General features: G+C 41.6%; 2 protein-coding genes across 5 annotated transcripts in view; both read right to left on the bottom strand.

Annotated features, from left to right (window-relative positions):
* Positions 1–9,097, bottom strand: part of stat5a (signal transducer and activator of transcription 5a) — a 28,526-nt gene extending 19,429 nt beyond the window's left edge. The window contains exon 1 of one of the 2 annotated variants that reach the window (XM_003964797.3): positions 8,945–9,097. The gene's annotated coding sequence lies outside the window, so the exon portion shown is untranslated. The remainder of the gene's footprint in view (positions 1–8,944) is intronic. The other variant, XM_011604166.2, reaches the window with a different exon arrangement.
* Positions 9,098–10,577: 1,480 nt separating this feature from the next.
* Positions 10,578–20,204, bottom strand: stat3 (signal transducer and activator of transcription 3 (acute-phase response factor)). 3 transcript variants are annotated; one of them, XM_011604164.2, is made up of 25 exons: positions 20,006–20,204; positions 18,789–18,893; positions 17,845–17,994; positions 17,354–17,597; positions 17,158–17,250; positions 16,968–17,049; positions 16,742–16,842; positions 16,464–16,615; positions 16,141–16,299; positions 15,846–15,938; positions 15,666–15,725; positions 15,551–15,580; positions 15,383–15,476; positions 15,250–15,297; positions 15,051–15,134; positions 14,623–14,721; positions 13,863–13,998; positions 13,717–13,769; positions 13,537–13,631; positions 13,266–13,405; positions 12,969–13,187; positions 12,811–12,853; positions 12,293–12,352; positions 11,548–11,645; positions 11,434–11,477 (listed from the first exon to the last, which is right to left on the bottom strand). In XM_011604164.2, the coding sequence occupies exons 3-25, from the start codon at positions 17,970–17,972 to the stop codon at positions 11,434–11,436; spliced, it is 2,355 nt and encodes a 784-aa protein (XP_011602466.1). In that variant the 5' UTR covers positions 17,973–17,994; positions 18,789–18,893; positions 20,006–20,204. The 3 variants fall into 3 exon arrangements, with proteins under 3 accessions (XP_003964845.1, XP_003964844.1, XP_011602466.1); XM_003964796.3 differs by lacking the exon at positions 18,789–18,893 and having other exon boundaries at positions 10,578–11,477; positions 20,006–20,203; XM_003964795.3 differs by lacking the exons at positions 12,293–12,352; positions 18,789–18,893 and having other exon boundaries at positions 10,578–11,477; positions 20,006–20,203.
* Between the last annotated feature and the right edge of the window lie 306 nt (positions 20,205–20,510).

The following is a 20,510-nucleotide window of genomic DNA, read 5'->3' as shown; positions in this document are numbered from 1 at the left end:
TGATTAGCGTCCTCTGTGCTAGACAGCTCCATTTCTTTCTGGATTTGCCAGAAGTATTTGTTTGTTTCCCATCTGTGTCATTTGACAGGCTGTAAGAGGGAATCTCTTGTCACTAATGTCCATCATCATGATAAAAAACAAACACAAGGCTTGATACGGCTGATGAAGAAAGAAAATAAAATCTTATCCAATACAATCACCTGCCAAGAGGTTTAACCTAGATATTAAATAATTTGGTAACAAAGAGCATGAGAGCACAAACGCATGTTTATTTCTCCATGTGTTAGCCAAGTGCTTTTGACTTAATGGTCAACAACCCGTCCCCTTTTCTCTGGAACTAAATATACTGAGGGGACTATAATCTGTCAACACAGAACACCAGAATACCCTGGGTTTGAGGTTTATTGTGGCCACCCTGAATTTTTACTCATTTAGAGGCTAGAATCATGTCGAGTAATAAAACAGCTCCATGTTTTACATTTCTATAAAACTTACATTTTGTACTAATTTAGGCTGCATATCAAATAAACTGTATGACGAAACCTGACAGGAAGGAACTCACTATTGAGTAGTAAGCTGCAACTCACATTAGGACAGTTCAAGATTATTTTATGAATCGGCACAAAATCCCTTTGGTCCATCTTCTCACACATTACTCAAACCTTGCAATGAGTATAATAAATGATCAAGTCTAGGATGCTTTTGTGGAGCTAGTAGTGACGCATCTGTTTAAAAAGTGCTAGCTGTTGAATGATACATTTAAATACAGCTGGCTCTTCTTCCAGTAACAGCTGTGTTGTTTAAAACAAGCAGTTAAAGCCAGTCGGACAAGTGAACAAACAACCTTCAGAACCCTCACAGGGAATGTGTGTGTCTGTGTGTGTAGTTGTGATGAAGCCCTGGGTGAGAGTCTAGTTTATAGGAGGGGACCCTGGCATTAAACCCTTTTATCCCATCATAAAGCAAAGAGGAAATGAAACTCTGAGGAGAAGTGTTTTATTATTTCTGGTCAGGGCCTAAAGAGGAAAATCAATCCTGCTCCTTCACGGATGAATCTGAAGCGTTCAAGCATTCGATGCACATTACATGATCTAAATCAGACAGCAGCAAAACCCCCAAGATGTATAAAGCATTATAAACATGTAAACCGTTTGTAATCCCATCTGACAGGATAAATGATGTCCTAGTCAACAATGATGCTACAAATTTAAACGCTACCATATTTTATATTTGCTGCAGTCACACTTCAGCAGTGGCTCAGTGGAATAAAAAAGTGCCTGTCTTCTATTATTACCGCCCTCTGTGGATTACATGTTTAAGTTGTTTACTAGATTATGTTAATTTGCTGATTACAGTCTTGGTCTGACACCCATTTTCCCCAGACACACCGCTGCAGTCAGCTGAATGCCTGTCCAGTCTTCTTAGGGTGGAGATCTAATTTACACCGCTGCTCTTGCTCTCCTGCTCTGTTCAGTTTATCCGTAAATGAAGGCCAGTCATCTGGTTCAATGCAGGACCTTATATAATTTACCCATTTTTAAAAAAAAGAATCTGTTGAACACCCCCCCAACACACACCTCAATCATTGAAAAAATAAGATGATAGCCAGGGGGAATAACTTTTCAGCGTTCTGCAATCCCGTAATGTTGCTATATTCAAGCCAGCGTGCAGCTGCAAACTTTTTTCTTTCCTTCATGCAAGATGGAGCAAAGTACGAGAATTCACCCTGAATGGAAGGAGGTACAGGCTCCACCGAGGATAGAGGTTCCTGGGTATGTTGGTGGTATGTTGGTATTGTGTTTACTGGAGATGAGTGTCTGATGCTCAGCACCAGTTGGTGGAGCGCACAGACACTCATCCTGCTGCGTCAGAAGATGGGGGCGATGAAAATGCACTGCGTGAGCTTGCATAAGCTCACCGAGCCTGGCAAATCGATGCTTTTCATCAGCTGGAATAAAGGCTGTGCCGCTGAATTTGTTTACCACAGTCAATCTGTCCGCATTAATACATGACTGTATTCATTAGACTAACATTAACAACATTAGCCTGAGAAAATTCATTCAAAGTTACATGTAATTAACTTGGCCTTAAACGTCCTAACTATACAAGGCCTTATCTCGAGGGCTCATGTTGTTGACCATTTCCTCTTTCAGTCATGCAGTGGTAATCAAGAGCCGGTGTGAGTGTGTGCGTGCATGTGAGGGGCTGTGGGTGTGTGTATGTGCGTGCAAACCAGCAGGATGCTTGTCTTTCTGTGGTGAGTGTCACTGGTATAATGGTGAAAATAATGGTTGTGTTAAGTTGCGGCAAAGTGTCAAAATGGAGAAGCAGCGCCAGAAGCAGTCTTGAAACAAAAGCTTCTGCTCTCTATAAATCCTTAATTGGCAATCGTTTTTTCCATGCTAGCCTACAGCTTATTTCAAGTCTCTCTTCATCTTGGCCTTTCTTGCCTCAGTTCTTCATCAGCGCTTCGTAAACACCAACACGGGTAGCGTTTGAAAGCTCTGCCCTTTGATCTTCCAATGTGCCGTAGGTCAGAGGTCAGATAACTGCGGCTTCTTACACATAGAATCTAACCCAGTCACCGGAGCTCTGCAGCCGCCACCCCCCCCACAGCAAGCTCAGTGTCATTCATAAAGGTCAACTCTGCCTTCACCATATAGCAATGAAAACATTGCAGGCGCCGCTTCTTGACAGATATGCTCTTACATATTCATATTGATGTTATATGTTGGACTTCATACCTCTTGTATTGGTTCTTTAAGGCTTTGATGAGCACACAGTGTAACTACAGTGAACCTAACTATAAATATGTACATTAAGTTTACATTAAGCAACTGTCTGGGTAGAATTAAATTAGTGAAGCACACTAATGCAAGCCAGCGTCCAGCAGCAGCACTGTAAATCTTTACAAATACATTGTTTACAATGGTTTTATCATAGCTCTTGCTGTGATTGCCTAAAGCTATTATCGGCCTTAAGAGAGAAGCATAATTGTGCTCTGGTGTGAGTTTTTGTTCTGTCCTCACAATAAGCAGACATCAATTGAGGGCCTAAATGCTGTGACACGTCACAGAATGCGGAGTGGTTGAGCATGTGAGGAACGTGTCTTCTAACAAAGAGAGCAGCTATGTGTTCACAGCTGTCATTAAGAGACAGAATCTATATAGGTCCTAAATTTAACTCCTAGTTCGTGATGTCAGGAGACAAATTCTTCACAAACAGAACATGAGACTAGAGCGTATCTATATGTGACTTGTTAAAAACAAGGGAAACCTCATCTCATGGTGCTGGAGGCAGGGTGTCGTCTGAGTGATTAGGTTAGTGGGATGAGTTGGATCACTTCAATCCAGTCTTTATTTGTATGGCACCTTTCCAAAAATATAATAGCTGATCCATATAAACAAGGTTATGAAAAAAGTAATACAAGTTGGAAATAAGTATTTAAAAAATAATTCAAAACAAATAAAAAGAAATAGCTAAATAAGATTTCAAAGAGGTATATAAAAAAGCTGATATGTAAAACACTGTAAAATGGTTGTTAATAAACACAGCTGTCAGGCTGAGAGTTTTATAGTATTCCTGCTAGATGCCAGCAAAAGAGGAACGCAGCATGAGAGAGCCCCCATTCAGCCAGATTCTCCAGGTTCCTGATGTGTAGATACATCAAATAAAGTTTAACAGATAACAGGAATAAGATGAACACCTCCGTATGCGGTGGAACAAACCACACCACCTAATTTCTACCGTCCCCCAGTTTCATTTAAAGACACGGAGCAGTATTTATAACTCAATTAACTATTTATACACAATGCATCTCATGGCCCGCGCTTTGTCGAACAAGCAGCGTAGATTCCTGCATGACTGGAAAGAGCCTTTGATGAAATATGATTTGGCCCAGCAGAATTATTTATTTGCACATCTTGCACGCAGCGTCCCGTCCAGCCCCGGTGCTGTCAGTGCATCGTTAACGCTGCATGTGATTGTCTGACGTGCACAAATACATCTAACGTGATCTAGGTTAAGAGGGTAGAAGAGAGGCTATATTGATCTTATATCTTAGTGGTACTACAGTATCAATATTCCTTAAGAGCTAACCATAAATTTTATATTAGCTACTGTACATTTGCATGGCGGAGACATCAAACTCTGAGAGAAAATAGGTGTTTTTTTACTGTTGAGCTTTACCTCCATAACTCCCCCGAGAGCCCCGATACGCAGACATGTGTGTTAGGGAGAGCAGGGGGCAGAATGAGCTCACAGGATCAATATAGGACAACAGCCTTTCCAATCCAAACACTGACTTTACACAAGCGCGCTGATTAAATGAGAAATCACCAGAGGTGCGTGCGACACATCTGATTTTAAAGTAACGAGCTGAACATTTATACTGAAATGTAAGTAACATGACACCGTCTGTCTGTCTTATCACGTGCAGCCTGACTTCCTCTTTTAATTTGTCTGTCCTGTTTTGACATACGACCAAATTTACAAGTGAAAAACATTGGAATAAATTGATCTGTATATAAAATTCCTGCTCTCCTTGATGCTATCATCATCAGTTTTTGACCTCTTTACGGTAATCTTTTGCAGATGTTTGCTCGGCCCTCCACAAAGTGTTACTGGTGACCCAAGTCAAGTCCAAGAAAATAGATATTTATGTCCAGACAAACTCTCATATGCCTTTAACATTGTAGGTATTATCTATTATCTTATTATTCCGTTTCAACCTGTTCTTAACCAATGTTCAAAATATGGCCAGAGTTGCCTCCATGACACTGCATGCTGATATAAAACATGTGTGATACCATGAAAACATTGGAATTGGGCTGTGTTGAGAGGATGGGCTAGTTTAAATATCAATAAATGCACTATTCAGCGGAAGTGTCTCCCCGGAACGCCGTGCTAGATGTTCTAAAAATAAAACTCTATATTATCCTTGTATTTATAATATATTTAATACTGTGATGATGGCACATTAGTAGAAGCTGCGGAAGTGGACTGTTTCATTTTAGGAGAAAACAAGTATAGATTTTCACCTTTTAAACGATTAAGCATGAAAACTGAGGAACATTGTAACAAAGTCATTTGACGGCGATAAACTGGACTTCATTTATAAATTGTCTCCTTGTTCAGCTGAATTGTTGATTTTCAGTGTGGCGGACGCGATTATTTGTGCAGATTGTCGTGAAAACCGAGAAAAGAAAAACCTCGTGGAGTGCTAGAATTTTAAAAATGACCTTAAGTTGTAGTGCAGTATATTGATTTATATAACATAGTATACTTCCTTAGTGTGAACACTCACTCTTAAAAGTTGTTTAATCTCAGTTTTGCTATCACTTTACCTCTAAATGACACATGATATTTCAGCTAGTTGAAAACTGACAGACTAAAGTAGGTCAGCAGGTCAAAACCCAGGCAGATATGAACTAAAAAACAACCTGCTGACATTGAAAACTGAGTGTTTTTAAAAAATATTTAAATAAAAGGTCCATAGTGGAATGCATCATTATGGTAATCTAAGAATTTCAGCATAATCCTGCTTCTACTTGGAATTGTCTGAAATACGGGCTGAGCATCAGAGGAAACAAGTCTAAAGAGCTTCTCTATTCACAAAGGACAATATCAAACCAATGTTTCGATTATTACTCATGGACATTTAAATAAGACATTCACACACAAGCAGAGAGGACAGTGAAGGTTGTTGTGTTGGTACTTTCTCATCAAGGACATCAAGGCAAAACCATATTCTCACCAGAAGAGCTCTCTCTCTCTCTCTCTCTCTCTCACACACACACGCACACGCACACACACGCACACACACACACGCACACGCACACACACACGATCTCCACTCCAGGAGGATGCACCACCATCATCCGTGATGTTTGTGACGTCTATGATGTTTGGTGTGCTCAAAACAGCCAGTCGACCAGTCATGAAAAATAAAACCCGTGAAAAGTGGATCATCAGAGGTTTAAACATTCTGGTGGTGTGTGTGTGTGTGTGTGGGTGGGTGTGTGTGTGTGTGTGTGTGTTGTCCTCAAATTCACACACAACACAGCGTGCATGAACTTGTTTTGGTGAGTGAGCCCTATATAGCTCACTAATGATTAACATGTTCAACATTTCTTGCTTGAAGGCGTTTGACACTAAATGTATTTGCAAGTCAGTGTAATATTTGACACAGGAGAAGTAGAAATGTGTGTCAAGAGTTCAATACCGCAAACATCAGCCTTAAGAAGACTTTGGGCATTTTTTTTACTGTGCTTATGTATTCAAGTATTGACCTGCTAAGGAAAACTTAGAGCACACTTGTACCACCCTAATAATGAACCATTGTTACAATAAATAAATATATATTTGTATGTATTTTGCTTTGAGCTTCTCTGCTGAGTTACAGCTAAGACAACCTGATTGAAAAGGTTGACCGTAATCCTCCTCCAGGCACAAACACACTGACATCAGACAAATGCAGGTTGAGGTTATGAGGTTAATTTCATGGGCACAACAGTGAGCAAAAACAAGAAAATGGATTCAAAGGTGTGGCGCAGGAGGACAACTCTCACATGACACAGGACTATAGGCTGTGGGTGCCAACAATCAGTGACACCATTTGACAGATGGATCAGAGCACTCCTGGCCTCAACCGAGCTAAAAGCTGATGGTCACATGACCGGTGGATTAGTGCTAACCCAACTGAAGGAGGGAGGACGTTTGGGCGCATATCACCACATGCCTCCTTATCTCTTCCCTTTAGGCGTAGTTCCATTTCATTTTCACTCTCAGTTTTCCCGCTGTTTATCTATCTTACCTTGTGACTTTAATCACAAGGCACTTGAATGGAGATGTGCGTGTTTTATTTCAAACCCAATATTTCCTTTCATCTGTTCTTTTCTGCGCAAACGGAAGAGGGTTTCCTTGAGGCACAATCAATCGTGTATGGGTCTAAATCCCCTTGACTCATGTCCCACTCAGATCGAAACCAATGCTACAATCAGCCCTCCATCGGCTCTTCATCAGAATATTTCACTTAGCTGTTCCAGGGAAGCTGTCACGCACTCCATATTCTCATGAGCCGTACTGAACTCTCCCCCATCTGGCAGAAGGGATCACAGTATCGAGGAGCGCATGCTTTACTGACAGCACATGGCGTTGGGAAAAACAGTGGCAGTGGTCTTCCTTTGTCCCCTCCTGCCGCTACTACTGTGGCATCCAGGGACCCAGCATGCCGGCCAGTTCCAACCCGAAACGACCTTATTCTTACACAAAGCTGGCAAGATCCTCCCATTTTCAAGCACCGCACGCTGGGCCGGTGCTGAGGTAACATCAGGGGCGCCGCGATGCTCGCCAGCAAGAGTGAATGCTAAAGGCGTATGAGAGCAGAGTGTTTAATAGGATGGGAGTGTGCGTGCAGATATGACCAATAAGAAAGAAGGAAGGACGGCCTGAAAAGTCACTTTTACAGTGAATGTCAAATATATAAAGAAAGAAAGGCAACCCACAGTACGCACAGCTCTTAGGCAAACAGGAACGAGTTAGAAGAAAAACCTTTATTTCAAGTATAGTCTACAGGGGGTTGTGATTGCCAACATTACCGGTAGCTCAGCATGGAATTATCCCTTTTAATCATCAGGGGACAAATCAATGCCAGCGTGGATGTGGCGATCATTTGTTGGGAACTTTTTCCAGAGGGATCTGGCGCGATTTTTATCACAAACTCAAATGCTCAACCTTATCTGCATTCAAATGCACACGTCTACAATCATACATTTTGCACGTGCACGAGCACACGGCAAACCCGTACTGTCAGAGGCGCTGCTCAGCTATCCGTGCACGGGGGATGTTCTCATCCAGTAACCAGGCTAGACTAATGGACACATATGTCATACCTCTAACACACTCACATTTTCCTCCTTATTGAGGGCGCATAGAGAGCCATCAAGTTTCAATCAAATTACTGCGCAACTGTAAGAGCTAAGGGTTTATAATACCTGTAAATTACTCATTTTCCTAAATGCCAAATTGATTTTTTGGAAGCATATTCATAGAGCTTTATAACCCGAATGATAAAGACTTACTGAACGTCAATGAGGAGCCACTTTTATCAAATTCTAAACGTTGACACGTGTATAATATTCAATAGTAAGTTGCTGATGCTTTTAGCATTCTATGTTTGATCATGTTTGTTCAATAATTATATTACTCAATAATAGCAATAATAAAAATAACTGTCCCTCTGAAACCCCCACCTCCCTTTATAAATTTGCCAAGTGGCAAAAAGAAAAAGAGGAAGGGGGGGGGAACAACGTTAAAAGTGGTTAATTGAAGGGATCGGGACGACTCAATGTGATTCGGTACAATTTAGCCTCAAGTATGTGTTGATTCAGGGGCTCCAGCGCTTCATTCGGGGATTTGAACGCATCCCCAGTGACAGGAGGAGTGTGGAGGGCGGATTTCAGCAGTCAGAACCCGTAAACGGTCTGGTCCCGGTCCTCCTCGGCGGAGCCCGCAAAGGTTCTGCAGAGCTGAGCACGCTGGGGACGGTGCGGGTCCCTGGAGCCACCCTGCTGGTGCAGCATGAGCACGAAGCGTGTGTTTTTCAGCTTGACAAGGTGACAGTAAACTCACTCGCAGCGCAGCCGCGATGGCAAACCCAGCAGAAGACATGTCAAACATTCGTTCCGGGGCTGCCTGTTGATTCACGGGCGCAAACGAGCAGATAAAGAGCAAAAAGGCAAAGAACGGTCACTAAGAGTTGGTTTATCGGCGGGTTGAGCCGACGCGTCCCCGAGCGGATTTGGAGTGTGCGCAGCGGTGCCGCACTTTGTTTACAAAGCGCTGTCAGTTTCTTTCGCAACCAGGACCCGGGCAGGACCCGGAGGGGGACGTTCGACCCGGACCCTCACACGCAAGAAGAAAATAGAAAACATGTCCCACTTACCGCTATAGGGCAACTCCAGCTGCTGTCCTTTAGCATAAAATAGGAGGAGAGGCTACAGCGACGTGACAGACCAAACGTTACAACAGGAACCTCTCAGTCATCGAGTTACCAACAGTTCTCACAGTTCACTGCTCCCTCCCTCTCTCCCTCCCTCTCTCTCCCTCCTTCCCTGGGTCTCTCTCTCTCTCTCTCTCTCTCTCTCTCTCTCTCTCTGGGTCTCTCTCTCTCTCTCTCTCTAAAACCGCCCACTTCCGGTTGTCTGAACGTCTGCGGAGCTCAACAGTTCTGCTGATTCCTGTCAAGTGACGGGTTTCCTTATTGTAACAACTATATTACCGTACACATATATATAGATATACCCCCCCCCCCCCACCCCCCCCCACACACACACACACTGTTTACTTTTTCTGCAAACAAATTGATATAAATTCACCATAATACTATACCGCAATACTTTATTACTACTACTAGACTATACCAACCAACTTCTACCGCTGCTAAAAACAAGTGGTGAGAATAAGAATAATTCCAGTAATGAATTCTGAAATGAAACTAAATCCTGTTCCGACGTGTGACGTATCAGTAATGTGTTTTCAAGAAAATAGCGACGCCGTCTGGTACAAAGGCCACTGTGGCTCAGTGTGTTTACCCTCACATACAACTATAGATGTGTTTGAAATAATGGTCTAACACACGCACACACGCGCGCACGCACAGAATTGTGCTTAATATTGCGCTTTGCTCAAAATTTGCATGACTATAATTTGCATTATAACGTGAAATTTGGAATATAAAACGCACCGATGTGGGGAAATTACTTATTGGGGGAATTAAAGATTAAGGGAACCCCGTTTGTGTTGCAAAATGATCTCATATTAATGTCACACCGCCGTGTGGTCAGCCTGCTGCAGGCTGTTAAACCTTCTTTTTTTCCTACAGATATATTGAGTGCTGACCTACAGGAGGAGTGCTGAGTCAGCAGCCGCTGGCGGTTGTAGTTGCATTTCCACACCCTTGTGAAGCCAGTCAGTCTGTTTTCATTTCCTCACTGAAACAAGCACCTTGCATATGAAGAGAGGACTGAAAGAATGGAGAAGAGCAAGGCAGATGTGTATGTATAGATTTATGTATGGACGGACGTTTGTTTGGTCTGTCCTATCTGTCCCACAGAAGACTCCTGGAATTCAGCCACACTTGTGAGGATCTCGTCAGGACTGAGTTATGGTTGGAGAGGAAATGATTTTCCTCTGTAGATTAAGAGTTTTAAATCAGCTCATGTCCTATTCAACCCATGCTGCCCAGAAAAGTCTGTTACTTCAATTTGTCCTTTAGCTTCTAGTGGAGCATTAAGCTTGTCCAAGCCTGCTGGTTTTTAATTGCTTATTTCCTAATTAATCCCTATTCAGAAACAATTTTGCAGCTTTAGTGGAAAAAAAAAAAATCAAACGCAAGCACTTAACAAATGAAATGTTGTAGTGTTGAGGCAACAGCATAGGATACACAGGTGTCAAGTGGTATAAATATTAGTAGAAAAATCCTTTGAATATTATCTACAGCATATTTATGAGCTTATTTGTAAGGCCTGAATGCTTTACTGAGAAGTCAGTAATTGACACGCAGAACTCAAGGCCACATTTGTTGCAAACCTTTTTTTATTGCCTTCGGTCAAAGGATGAATTACAGCATATTTTATAACAAAATTTGCTGAGGTTTTCTGTAAATGTCTCCCCTCCAAACAGGACAACTGGTTCGTCCTAAAATAGACTTTGTACGGTTTACTTAAGCACATCTGATAGTGTGTAAATGTAGGCAATATCAAATTTGCATATTTACAAAGAAAGTGAGATCCACAGTTTTACAGTATGCTAGTGGCAGTGACACAACACTACTATCAGATGCAGCTCCACTCCAGAGCACAGGTCAGGGCAAAATCACTCCACTTAAATAGAATTTTCTTGGATTTCTACATTTCAACCTGATTTTTAAAACAGAACAAATTCTAAATTCCAAGGAGGAAAAAAAAAAGTTAAATTAAGTCAAGGATGCATTGAACATGGGTTCGATTACATTTGGCAGGGAATCGGAACACAACACATTGAAAAAGTACACAAACTGCATCAAAACAGTCAAAGGACACTCAGAGATCATGTAGCTTATGCAACAATTATTGTTATATATATATATATATTCATAATAAAAATAGAAATTAAAACATTATACTAAATTCAAATAAAAGAGGCAAGAACAGTTTCAGAAAAATAACCTTTCCGCAGACATACATAAAGACATCTAAGAGAGAAGTTCTGAGCAAGTGCTTGTGAACAGCATGATCAGTTTACAAAGGAAAAGAAATGGAAAATCATTTATTTCTCTGTCATGTGAAACTATTTTAATTTACACAGGGACAAGATCAATCCCGAAGATCAATCATAATCAACTCCTCCTGTAGATCCCTCTCAATCACAACAAAGATTGATGATCTTAACTCTTCACATCGGTGATGATGCTACCTCCATTTCTAAAGTCAGAGAATCTGTGGGGCAAAGACACAAGTCAAAGCACTGTTTCACCAAAAAAGACGTGGTATTTGTGACGACACTCACCCAAATGTCCTGGATTAGCATCCGCGTCATTGTGCATCAGAGAGTCAAGTGTGCGAGGTGACATGGGGAACAGGTCGCTCGTGTTCCCAGAGTTTGTGCTGTGAGAAAGCAGAGAAAAGGGGAGTCTTTAGATAAACGGCTGGAGGGTTTACTGTCAGTTTACTGTTTGGTTGCATTGTTTTTTTTGTAAGCGTTGTTATTCAGTTAGCATAACCCAGCACTCGTGTTAGTTTGGAATTAGGCCTACAAGGACTGGATTACAAACTGAACAAAAAAGATGTCTGTATAATATCAATGCAAAAACTTATATAACACAAGACAGTGTGTTATATAAGTGCTTTCATTTTAAGGCACATTTAACGACAAACTCATTTTAATTAAAGCTATTGTAGCAACTTTAAACAGTACGGCGTAAAAATATAATTACTCAGATTAAACAAATCATTTTTTGTCACTAACATTTTCTGCGTTATAATGAATTCAATATTATTAATTTTTACCGATAAAATTTTGCAAATAACATTGGTAGAGTTCAATTATTTTGTCACAGAATCGTGGTGCAAATATCTGGAAAGTCAATAAACACACACAACACGGAACGACGAAATGGCAGGGAAAGGAAGAAAAATGCCATCCAAAAAAAATGAACAGTTAGGTGAGGGTCTCCATCGGCTCCCCATACTCCCCATACAAATTGACAAGACGCACACAGAGCCCTACATGCCCCCACCCCCAAGACGCCTACCCAGGGAATCCGTTCCCAAGCAGCTCACTCTCCGGCAAGTCCATGAACACAGAGGGGCACCTACAAAGACAGGTCAGGATCTCACTCACAAAGCTTCACATCACACAGCTAACCAGACGATGACAGAGCTGCCTCTGCACGAACGCCACCAATGTTGCTCAGCCTGTCCGGAGTCCCTCCAATTGTTTTTATCCATATAACTCTTAGAGGGATATTTGCTTGTACAATATTTCTCCCCATTCCCGCTCGGTTTTGGGATTAAGTCAGATGATCAACATCTATCAATCAATAATTCTACCAAATACACGCTCACAATGTGATGCTTGACTCATGCTACATGGGGGGCCACAGTCCTAGAAGAACTAGACTACGATTCTGCTCTTAAGTGAAACAGACGGAACGCACAATCTTTATAAACACAGGTTCAAGTCCATCTGAACTTCAGTTTTGTTCTGTATTGTTTTAAACAATTAGCAAAAGGTCACAGAGTAATCTGGTGCTGTAAGAGCGGTACTTACGGGGTAACACAGATGAACTTTGTCTTTAGGTAGGGCTGAATTGCTGGATAGAAAAGCAAAAATAGAGGCTGTTAATACCTCAAGAAAAAGCAAGAATCCAGAGCAGTGACGTTTATTGTGAACTAGAGTGTGACCTAAGGAACATGCCAATGACTTACTTCCTGTGGGGTCCCCCATCTCTTGTTCAGGAGCTGCTTCTGGTCTGCAGTATTTCCCAAACGCTTCCTCTTTGGGGATGTCGGGGTAGAGGTACACGAGTGGAGAAACTAGGATATTAGTAGCATCCATAATCTTGTAGCCCATGATTATGTCGGCAAAAGACATGTTGTTGAGTTGCTGTTTTGTGTAAGGCTCCACCGACTGGATCTGGGTCTTCCCTGTAAAAACGAGGAAAGCTCAGTCATGACGGAAAAATGATTGAGCCCATCGCAGCAGCTGCGTCTAGTAATACTAACCACTTATGTCTTTCTCTACCCATGTGAACGTAATGCCCCCTTCTTTACTGCTCTCGCTAAAGCGCAGCAGGAAGGTCCCAGGAGGTTTTGGACTAAGCAGTGCCCTCTCTCTCTCCTTGCTGATAAATCCCATAATATACCTGTAAAAGAACAACAGGGAATAATAGAAAGAGAATTTTAAAATTGGAACAGCGGGCTGGTGGAGGGAAGGGGGGAAAACCTGCAAATTCCAAAGACTGCTGAGTGATTTAGATGGCTGTAAACATCTCACCCTTCATTCCATAATGCCAGGATATATTTCTTCACCAGGTCAATAATATTGTCCAGCCACACCCAGAAGGAGAAGCCTTTGCCAACCATGTTTTCCTGCAGCAAGGAAGGAAAAACACTATTCACAATGAAGCACAACAATGCTCAGTAGCAGACCAGACAGTATTTGTTGATGAAGTACCTTACAAAACTTTGCCCAAGTGATCTGACAGCCAGAGTAATTTACACACGGCCCTGCAACAAACACAGAAAAACAGCTAATTACACCTCCTGTTAATGATTGATGCAGAGGTAAATGCTGGCGAGACTTCTGAAATGAATCCTCACCTAATAGTTTCTCAGCCAGTGTGGTAAGCTGTTCAATTGTCAAGCCTCTCTTGGTGGTGGAGGAAAACTGCCAGCTCAGCACCTCGGCTACCTGGTCCCACGTCCCCACTGGGGGCTTAGTGAAGAAGTTGACATTCTGCAGAGAGAGAGAGAATGCAGGCAACGTGAAAACAAATATCTTTCTCTCGCTGCAAAACTGTAGCTGAAAAGTCTACTGTAGATCAGGGGTCGGCAACCCAAAATGTTAAAAGAGCCATGTTGGACCAAAAAAAACAAAAAACAAATCGGTCTGGTGCCGCAAAAAATTAAAAGCCTTATATAAGCCTTATTATGAAGGCAACACATGCTGTAAGTGTCTATATTAGCAATATTAGCCTTCTTTCTAAATGATAAGTAGGCTACAAATACATAATGAGCATTCAGGATTAAATGTTTATGTTCCCTGCAGCATCCTGGAGAGAATGATGCACCACGTGGCCACTCTGCTGTACGATGGCGCTTTAAGTTTAACCTCCATTATAATGAAATGTTGAAATTAAATATTTATTATCCACATGTTTACAGCAATGGACATCTTTAAGAGTGTTTGTCATGTTTTTCCTCCTACAGAAATGATATTAAAACCAAAAATATGTTCACACCATCTTTTTCCATTTTCATATTTTTGAAAAAGCTCCAGGAAGCCACTAGGGCGGCGCTAAAGAGCCGCATGCGGGCCTGGTCTAGATTAATGCCGTTCCAGCAGAGGATGCTGTTTTACCTTTGGGTGGTTGGTGAGCATGTTGTACCAAAGAATGGAGGCCCAAGCGTTGGGCATCTGGCAGATGTTTGAGATGACCACCACGGGTAGGGAATGAGTCTGCATGTTGGAAAGGATAGTTCAGTATATTTACAACAAATTCTCTTTTAAAAGAGGTTTCACTATTTGCAACAGCTAATCTAAAACAGATTTTAGATATTCTATGACACAACATCCTCAGGATGTACCTCTAATAAGATAAAGCTAACATCTAACATCTAACAGGTATCTAAAATCAGTGACCTGATTGGTGTGAATGGTTAACCCTGAAATGGTTGTCACCATCTCAGCTACAAAGTTTGCTTGACTCTTTCATTTAGGTGGTAAATTTGTCTGCACAAGAGCAATAGATTCACACTGTAGTTTCCTTTACTCGTATTTAAACTGACCTCTAAATCGATCTTTAGCCCTTGGTGATAGACTTCTGTCTCAAAAGTGATGAGATGGAGCTCCTCTGTGACAATCAATGAGGCCTAGAGAAAACACATTCGGTGTTAAAAGGACACATCTGCTGCAGCAGGACAGTGAAGAAGACACACAAGAGGAAAGAATGTAAAATGTGCTGGGTAATACTACTCCAGTACTTACATCGCTGTTTGTGCGGCCGCCATTACCGCACCTCTGTTCTCTCAGGGTCTGTAACAAACAGGGAGTCAGGTCCTCACAGCAGATTTTAATCACAGATTCGATGAGCGTCAACCAGACCGGCATAAGAACTCACCAAATGTTTAAACTCTGCCGACAGGCTGCCATTGTTCGACTCTTCCATGTTCATCACTTTAGTGTTGGTGCCGAGGATATTGAACTTCCGTGATCTAAGTCAAAGGAGTTTTGTTTTAAGAATCTTACATGGTCATAGACAATAAACACGAGGTTTCTAAAGGCTTACCCTCGAATTGAAGCCACATCTCCAGATTCTCTGAAAAATACGGATAAGATCAATAAAGCACCACGGTCATCTTTTCTCCTTAAGCCTTTACGTCCCTGATATAAAACATACTTACTTGTCAATACAAACTTTAATTTTCAACTGATAGTTGAGTTCTGGAAACTTGACCAACAACCTGGAGGAACAGACAATAATAGACAGACAATAAACAGACTGACGAAGACTCGAGTCTAAGTTTATAGGCTGAAAGGTGGCTACATTGTTTCTGATGTCTGTTAATAGGAAATCATCTCACCTGACTTTGTTTGTGAACTGCACTCCTGTTTTGATGACCAGAGGTCTGTCTGGATGCATGGGCATACAAGGCTGCCTTTCCACCACAAAAGCACTAGAAGTGGATTGAAACATGGCAAAGGGTTTGGGATTACTGGTGTTAAATGGTCCGATTCTGCAATGACCCACAGCCTGTTCGCTGAGCCTTACTTTATAAAATACAGATGTTAAAAAGGGGTCAACGGCTTTGTGAAATGATTGGGTCGTGAGATCATCAGCTAGCAACTTCTCAAGATACCATTTTAATACTCCAGTACCTCTTCATGAGGTTCCTGAACAAGTCCACGATCTTTTCCTCAAGGGCGGGTCGGTGCTGAATGATGGGGTCTCCTTTGTAGGACACCTTCTGCTGCAGTTCCTCCAGCTTCTTGATCTGCTGACGAATCTGGAGCTGAGACTCTGCCAATGACGTGATCCTAAAGGGGAAATAATGCGGATTTCGAGGTCATATGTTGATGACGTGTCAATCTGTAGCGTGAAAGTGCACAGTATCACATCATATCAGAGGGGTTTCACTTTTGGATTAGGATTTGAGTCAGTTAATACTGACGTTAATCCTTTAGCGAGGTAAGAAAGTCACCATGTTTCAAGGCGATCCAAGCAGATGTTAGGTGGACCTCCTATGCAGGCAATCTGTTGCCGCCTCTTCCAGTCGGCTAGTTCTTCGTTTGTCAAGTTCTTCTGTACATAGTCCATGGCAGTCAGCAAACCTCCCAACTCTGTGACTATTTGCTGCAAGACAGCGAGAACAGAAGAAATGAAATAGAGAAATAATCATTTTTCTCTCCAGATGCCCAGTTTTATCTCCTGAAGTAAATGCAGTTACACGGTTGGTATTCATAGACTGCAGACACCCACCCTCCTGAGCTGGTCTAGGGCACTCAACATTTGCTCAAGCTGAGCCATCTTCTGTCTGGTTGCAGATGCCTGGCTGTTGCCATTGAGGTCCTGGGACAGCTCTAGAGACAAAGCGGACGTGTCAAACATCAGCAACTAAATGTATTGAATCTCTTTTGCATCATCCATGTTTGTCTGAAGGCCAAAATATGATGACTAGCATCAGGAAAAGGTAATTACAGCGTACCTCCTTGGCTTTTCAATGTCTTGTAATTGAAATCAAAGTCATCCTGCAGGTTTTCAAGCATTTTCATCTTCTGTTCCATATCCTGAACAAAAGAAAAGGTGATGGTGATTTGAACACGTATAGCGAGGGGAAAAGATTTCTTAAAAAACGTTAGCGCTTCATATAGGAGTGTTAAAAGGTGGAATCTAACCTGCACCCGCTTCCTGATGTCCTGAAGGTTATGCTCCAGGATCTGCTGCTTCTCAGTCACAACTGTCCCACTGGGATTTGCAGCTTGGCCATCCTGTAAGAAAATAAGCATCAAGCATTTTAACGCTTAAATAACTTAAAGATTATAACATCAATGCTTCACAAACTTGAATTTTACAGGAGGAGCTTTTCTCTACCTGTGCCGCCGTGGAGGCGGTCTGTAGCAGCCTTTGCTCCTCCCACAGACAGCGGGCGACAATGCGAGCAATTTCCATGGGCTTTTCCAAGTACTTGCTTTGTAGATGCTGTTTAATCCTTCGCAGATTGTGCTGGTAGAGTACATTGTTCTCCTGCAGGAAACGGCTATATTGCTGGTCTATTTCGCCCAAAAGGTTGTGGAAGACCAGTGTAGCATGTGACTCCTTGTTTGCTGCATAAGCCCTTGTAAACGACAAGAAATAATCATTACAACGTACATAGGATACGACTCATTGCTTAAGTCTATTTTTTTAATTCTCAGTAAGGATTTTCTCAGTGGTGGATTACTCAGGTGTATCCACATACATTACTTCCTTATTTAAAATGATCTGAAAGTATCACAGTGACACAGTTTTAGCCAGGTTAGAGTAAAGATATTATTATGCCACAAAAGAGGCTTTTATTAGGGCGAAATTCAATAGATTCATACCAATCTTGACTTTCAATCCAGGGGGCAAGGAACTGTCGTAGTTCCATGGGGAAACTGTCACTATACAAGTGGTAGAGTTGCTCCAGATATCTGGTCTCCAGCTGCTGTAACTGGTTCCACTGGGCCATCCTGACACACGCCTCCTCAAACCTTAACAGAGAAAAAACTTGTATTTCAATATTGGGTTAAAGATTTGCTTGATTTTGCCAAACATATTCTGGTAGTAACATTTGTGTGTGACTGTGCAAAAAAAGTTTCTCCGGAAAAAGGCGATTCATTTCCTGTTTAGCTTCACATGCTGTCTCCAGGAACTACAAATCAAATGTGTAGAATGTGTCCCTGAAGAGGGCAAAATTACATTTCCTCTCAAATGCACTTCATTTCGATGAAGAAACCAAAACTCCTTTTGTTGGCTATTAAAAAAACAATTCCCTACAGTTCAGACTTTATGCTTTTTTAAGACAGAACGAAAATTGAAAATGGTTTCTGTATGACAAATGTTCCCCTTTCTGCAATATATAAAAGTGCACGGTATCAATTTCGAACCCTCAGAAACCACAGTTGTGACAAAGGAGTGAACATTTGTTGATCAAGTGAAAAAGTTATGTCAGTGAAGTTGGCATATCTATTTATTTATTAAATCCATTTTTTTAAAAAAAGGCTACATCAGACAACTTATTGTATAATTAACTCTGTACTTTAATTACGTGTTTGCTGTGTACAACACGGAATAAGAGAAATGCAGCACCAGTCAGGAGCGACGAATAACACAAACTATGTTTCTAAATGTGATAAATATGCATGTAGGCAAACAAACTTAGGTGAATTATAGAAGCACACACCATGATATTTGGTATAGTGGCAGAAATCCAGCAAGTCCCCTAAATTACCTTAAAATGAGTAAACAATATGAACAGGAATTGTGGCCAATTTAAACATCTTACCGGCAGGCCACTGAATGAGGTCAGAAATTATACCTAGCGTCTTCATCAATTGCTGGGACAACCCAGATCAGTCAGGTGTTGTCCCTCATATTCTAGTAAGAATTTCTTTGAAAAGAAAAAACATATCGTCATTATAACCGCTTTGTAGGTCCTACTACAAAATGATTTTCCCACAGTGCATTTCCCCTATAGAAGAATTGTGACGTGCGTAACAGTGTGCTTTTCTAGTAAATGGTAATTCCCGTGGTACCTCACTGTACATGCATGTCATACACAAACTTATGTATCTAATAATTCAATAAATTATAAATAAGCCCTACTTTGAATGTGAGGGTGGTTTGAAATGTAGTAGGGTCATATAAAGGGGTTATTTTGGTATAACTGGTGACCAGCTTGACAATATTTTCACTCTCTCTCTATATATGTATTCCTACGTATTCCTTTTTTATGCATTTTTTTTAAATACTCTTTTTATCCTTGGTAATGTAACCCTCCGATGCTTCCTGGTTCTCCATTTAAAAACTTTATTACACTGGCATTACAGCATGTGTGGTGCAGACCAGTTAAATCCTCTGGTGAGTCCAGTCATAAACCACCACCTGCCCAGTTGGAAAGATCAACATCCCCTATACACCTGTAAACATGCAATAAATGAATCCAAAAATATCATCATGTTATTCATTAACCTTTGCAGGATGGAAAATTGGAAGGCTGCAGGGTGGCAGACATGTTGTGCGGCGGATGGGATGGAAATGGGCGTGGCCGAGAAAGGCAGCGCCAACAAAACAAAACATTGACCCAGAAATTCAGTCAGGAATTCTTCCAGTAATAAGTTTCAACTACCATAGAGCTGCAATCACCATCCGCTGCCGATCGATTACTTCTAATCAATTCACAAGATTTTTGATCAGAAACTACGAGGTTTTCCAATTGATGCGTTGGCTGTCACATTAAATGTCATCCGAGTGTAACAAGAATTGAGGCGAATTAGAAATGAATCCCGACTGATTCTACTTCAACAATTAAAGCATTAAAACACAAAATGGCTTCTCCAAGTTGTTACATTGTTACAAAGGTGCAATAAAGCTCCGCTATTGAGGTCAGTTCAACACCCATTAATGGCAGCATAAAACATTCGACCTAGAATCGGCAGTAAAAAAAAAAAAAAAAAGACCAACTCATAATTGCCCAAAGCAGAAGTCATTACAATCGCTTACCTTTCTCTTTGTGAAAGTTTTATCCGTAAAACGTATAACTCGTCACCTTAAAAACTGTGGAAGTTACACTACCCAGGCGACGCTTTTGGATATCTTACAACAAAATGGATAATGCGGTAACTCGGTGATTATCTTGCAGCGCAGGACTTTGTCGCGTTTCTCGGTGAACTCGACTCCCACATTGCAGTCTTTTCCACCCTCCTGAACGTAATTGACATCTCACGCAGCCAATAGTTTTCGTTACATTGACCGTAGCCAATCAGAATAGAGATAATGGGAACGAAAGGCGGGATATAGGGTGTGTAGGCTGAGGCCGTCCTGTTCTGCGCTGTCGCAACGGCGCTGTTCCACCGATTACACCCTCCCCTTCAGGGGACGCCAAAGAAGGCCTTTTTCCTAGTCTGCTGCAGTGGGAGGGCGAACACCTCAACGTAACAGCCAGCCTGGAAGTCATCTGATTTACTGGCAGGCATGACGTCATCAAGCATTTAATAACAGAAGAGCT

Source organism: Takifugu rubripes, chromosome 5 (assembly GCF_901000725.2).
Source record: "Takifugu rubripes chromosome 5, fTakRub1.2, whole genome shotgun sequence".
Lineage (NCBI taxonomy): Eukaryota > Metazoa > Chordata > Actinopteri > Tetraodontiformes > Tetraodontidae > Takifugu > Takifugu rubripes.
Note: the sequence above shows the minus strand (reverse complement) of the source record. Positions and strands in the feature narration are given on the sequence as shown.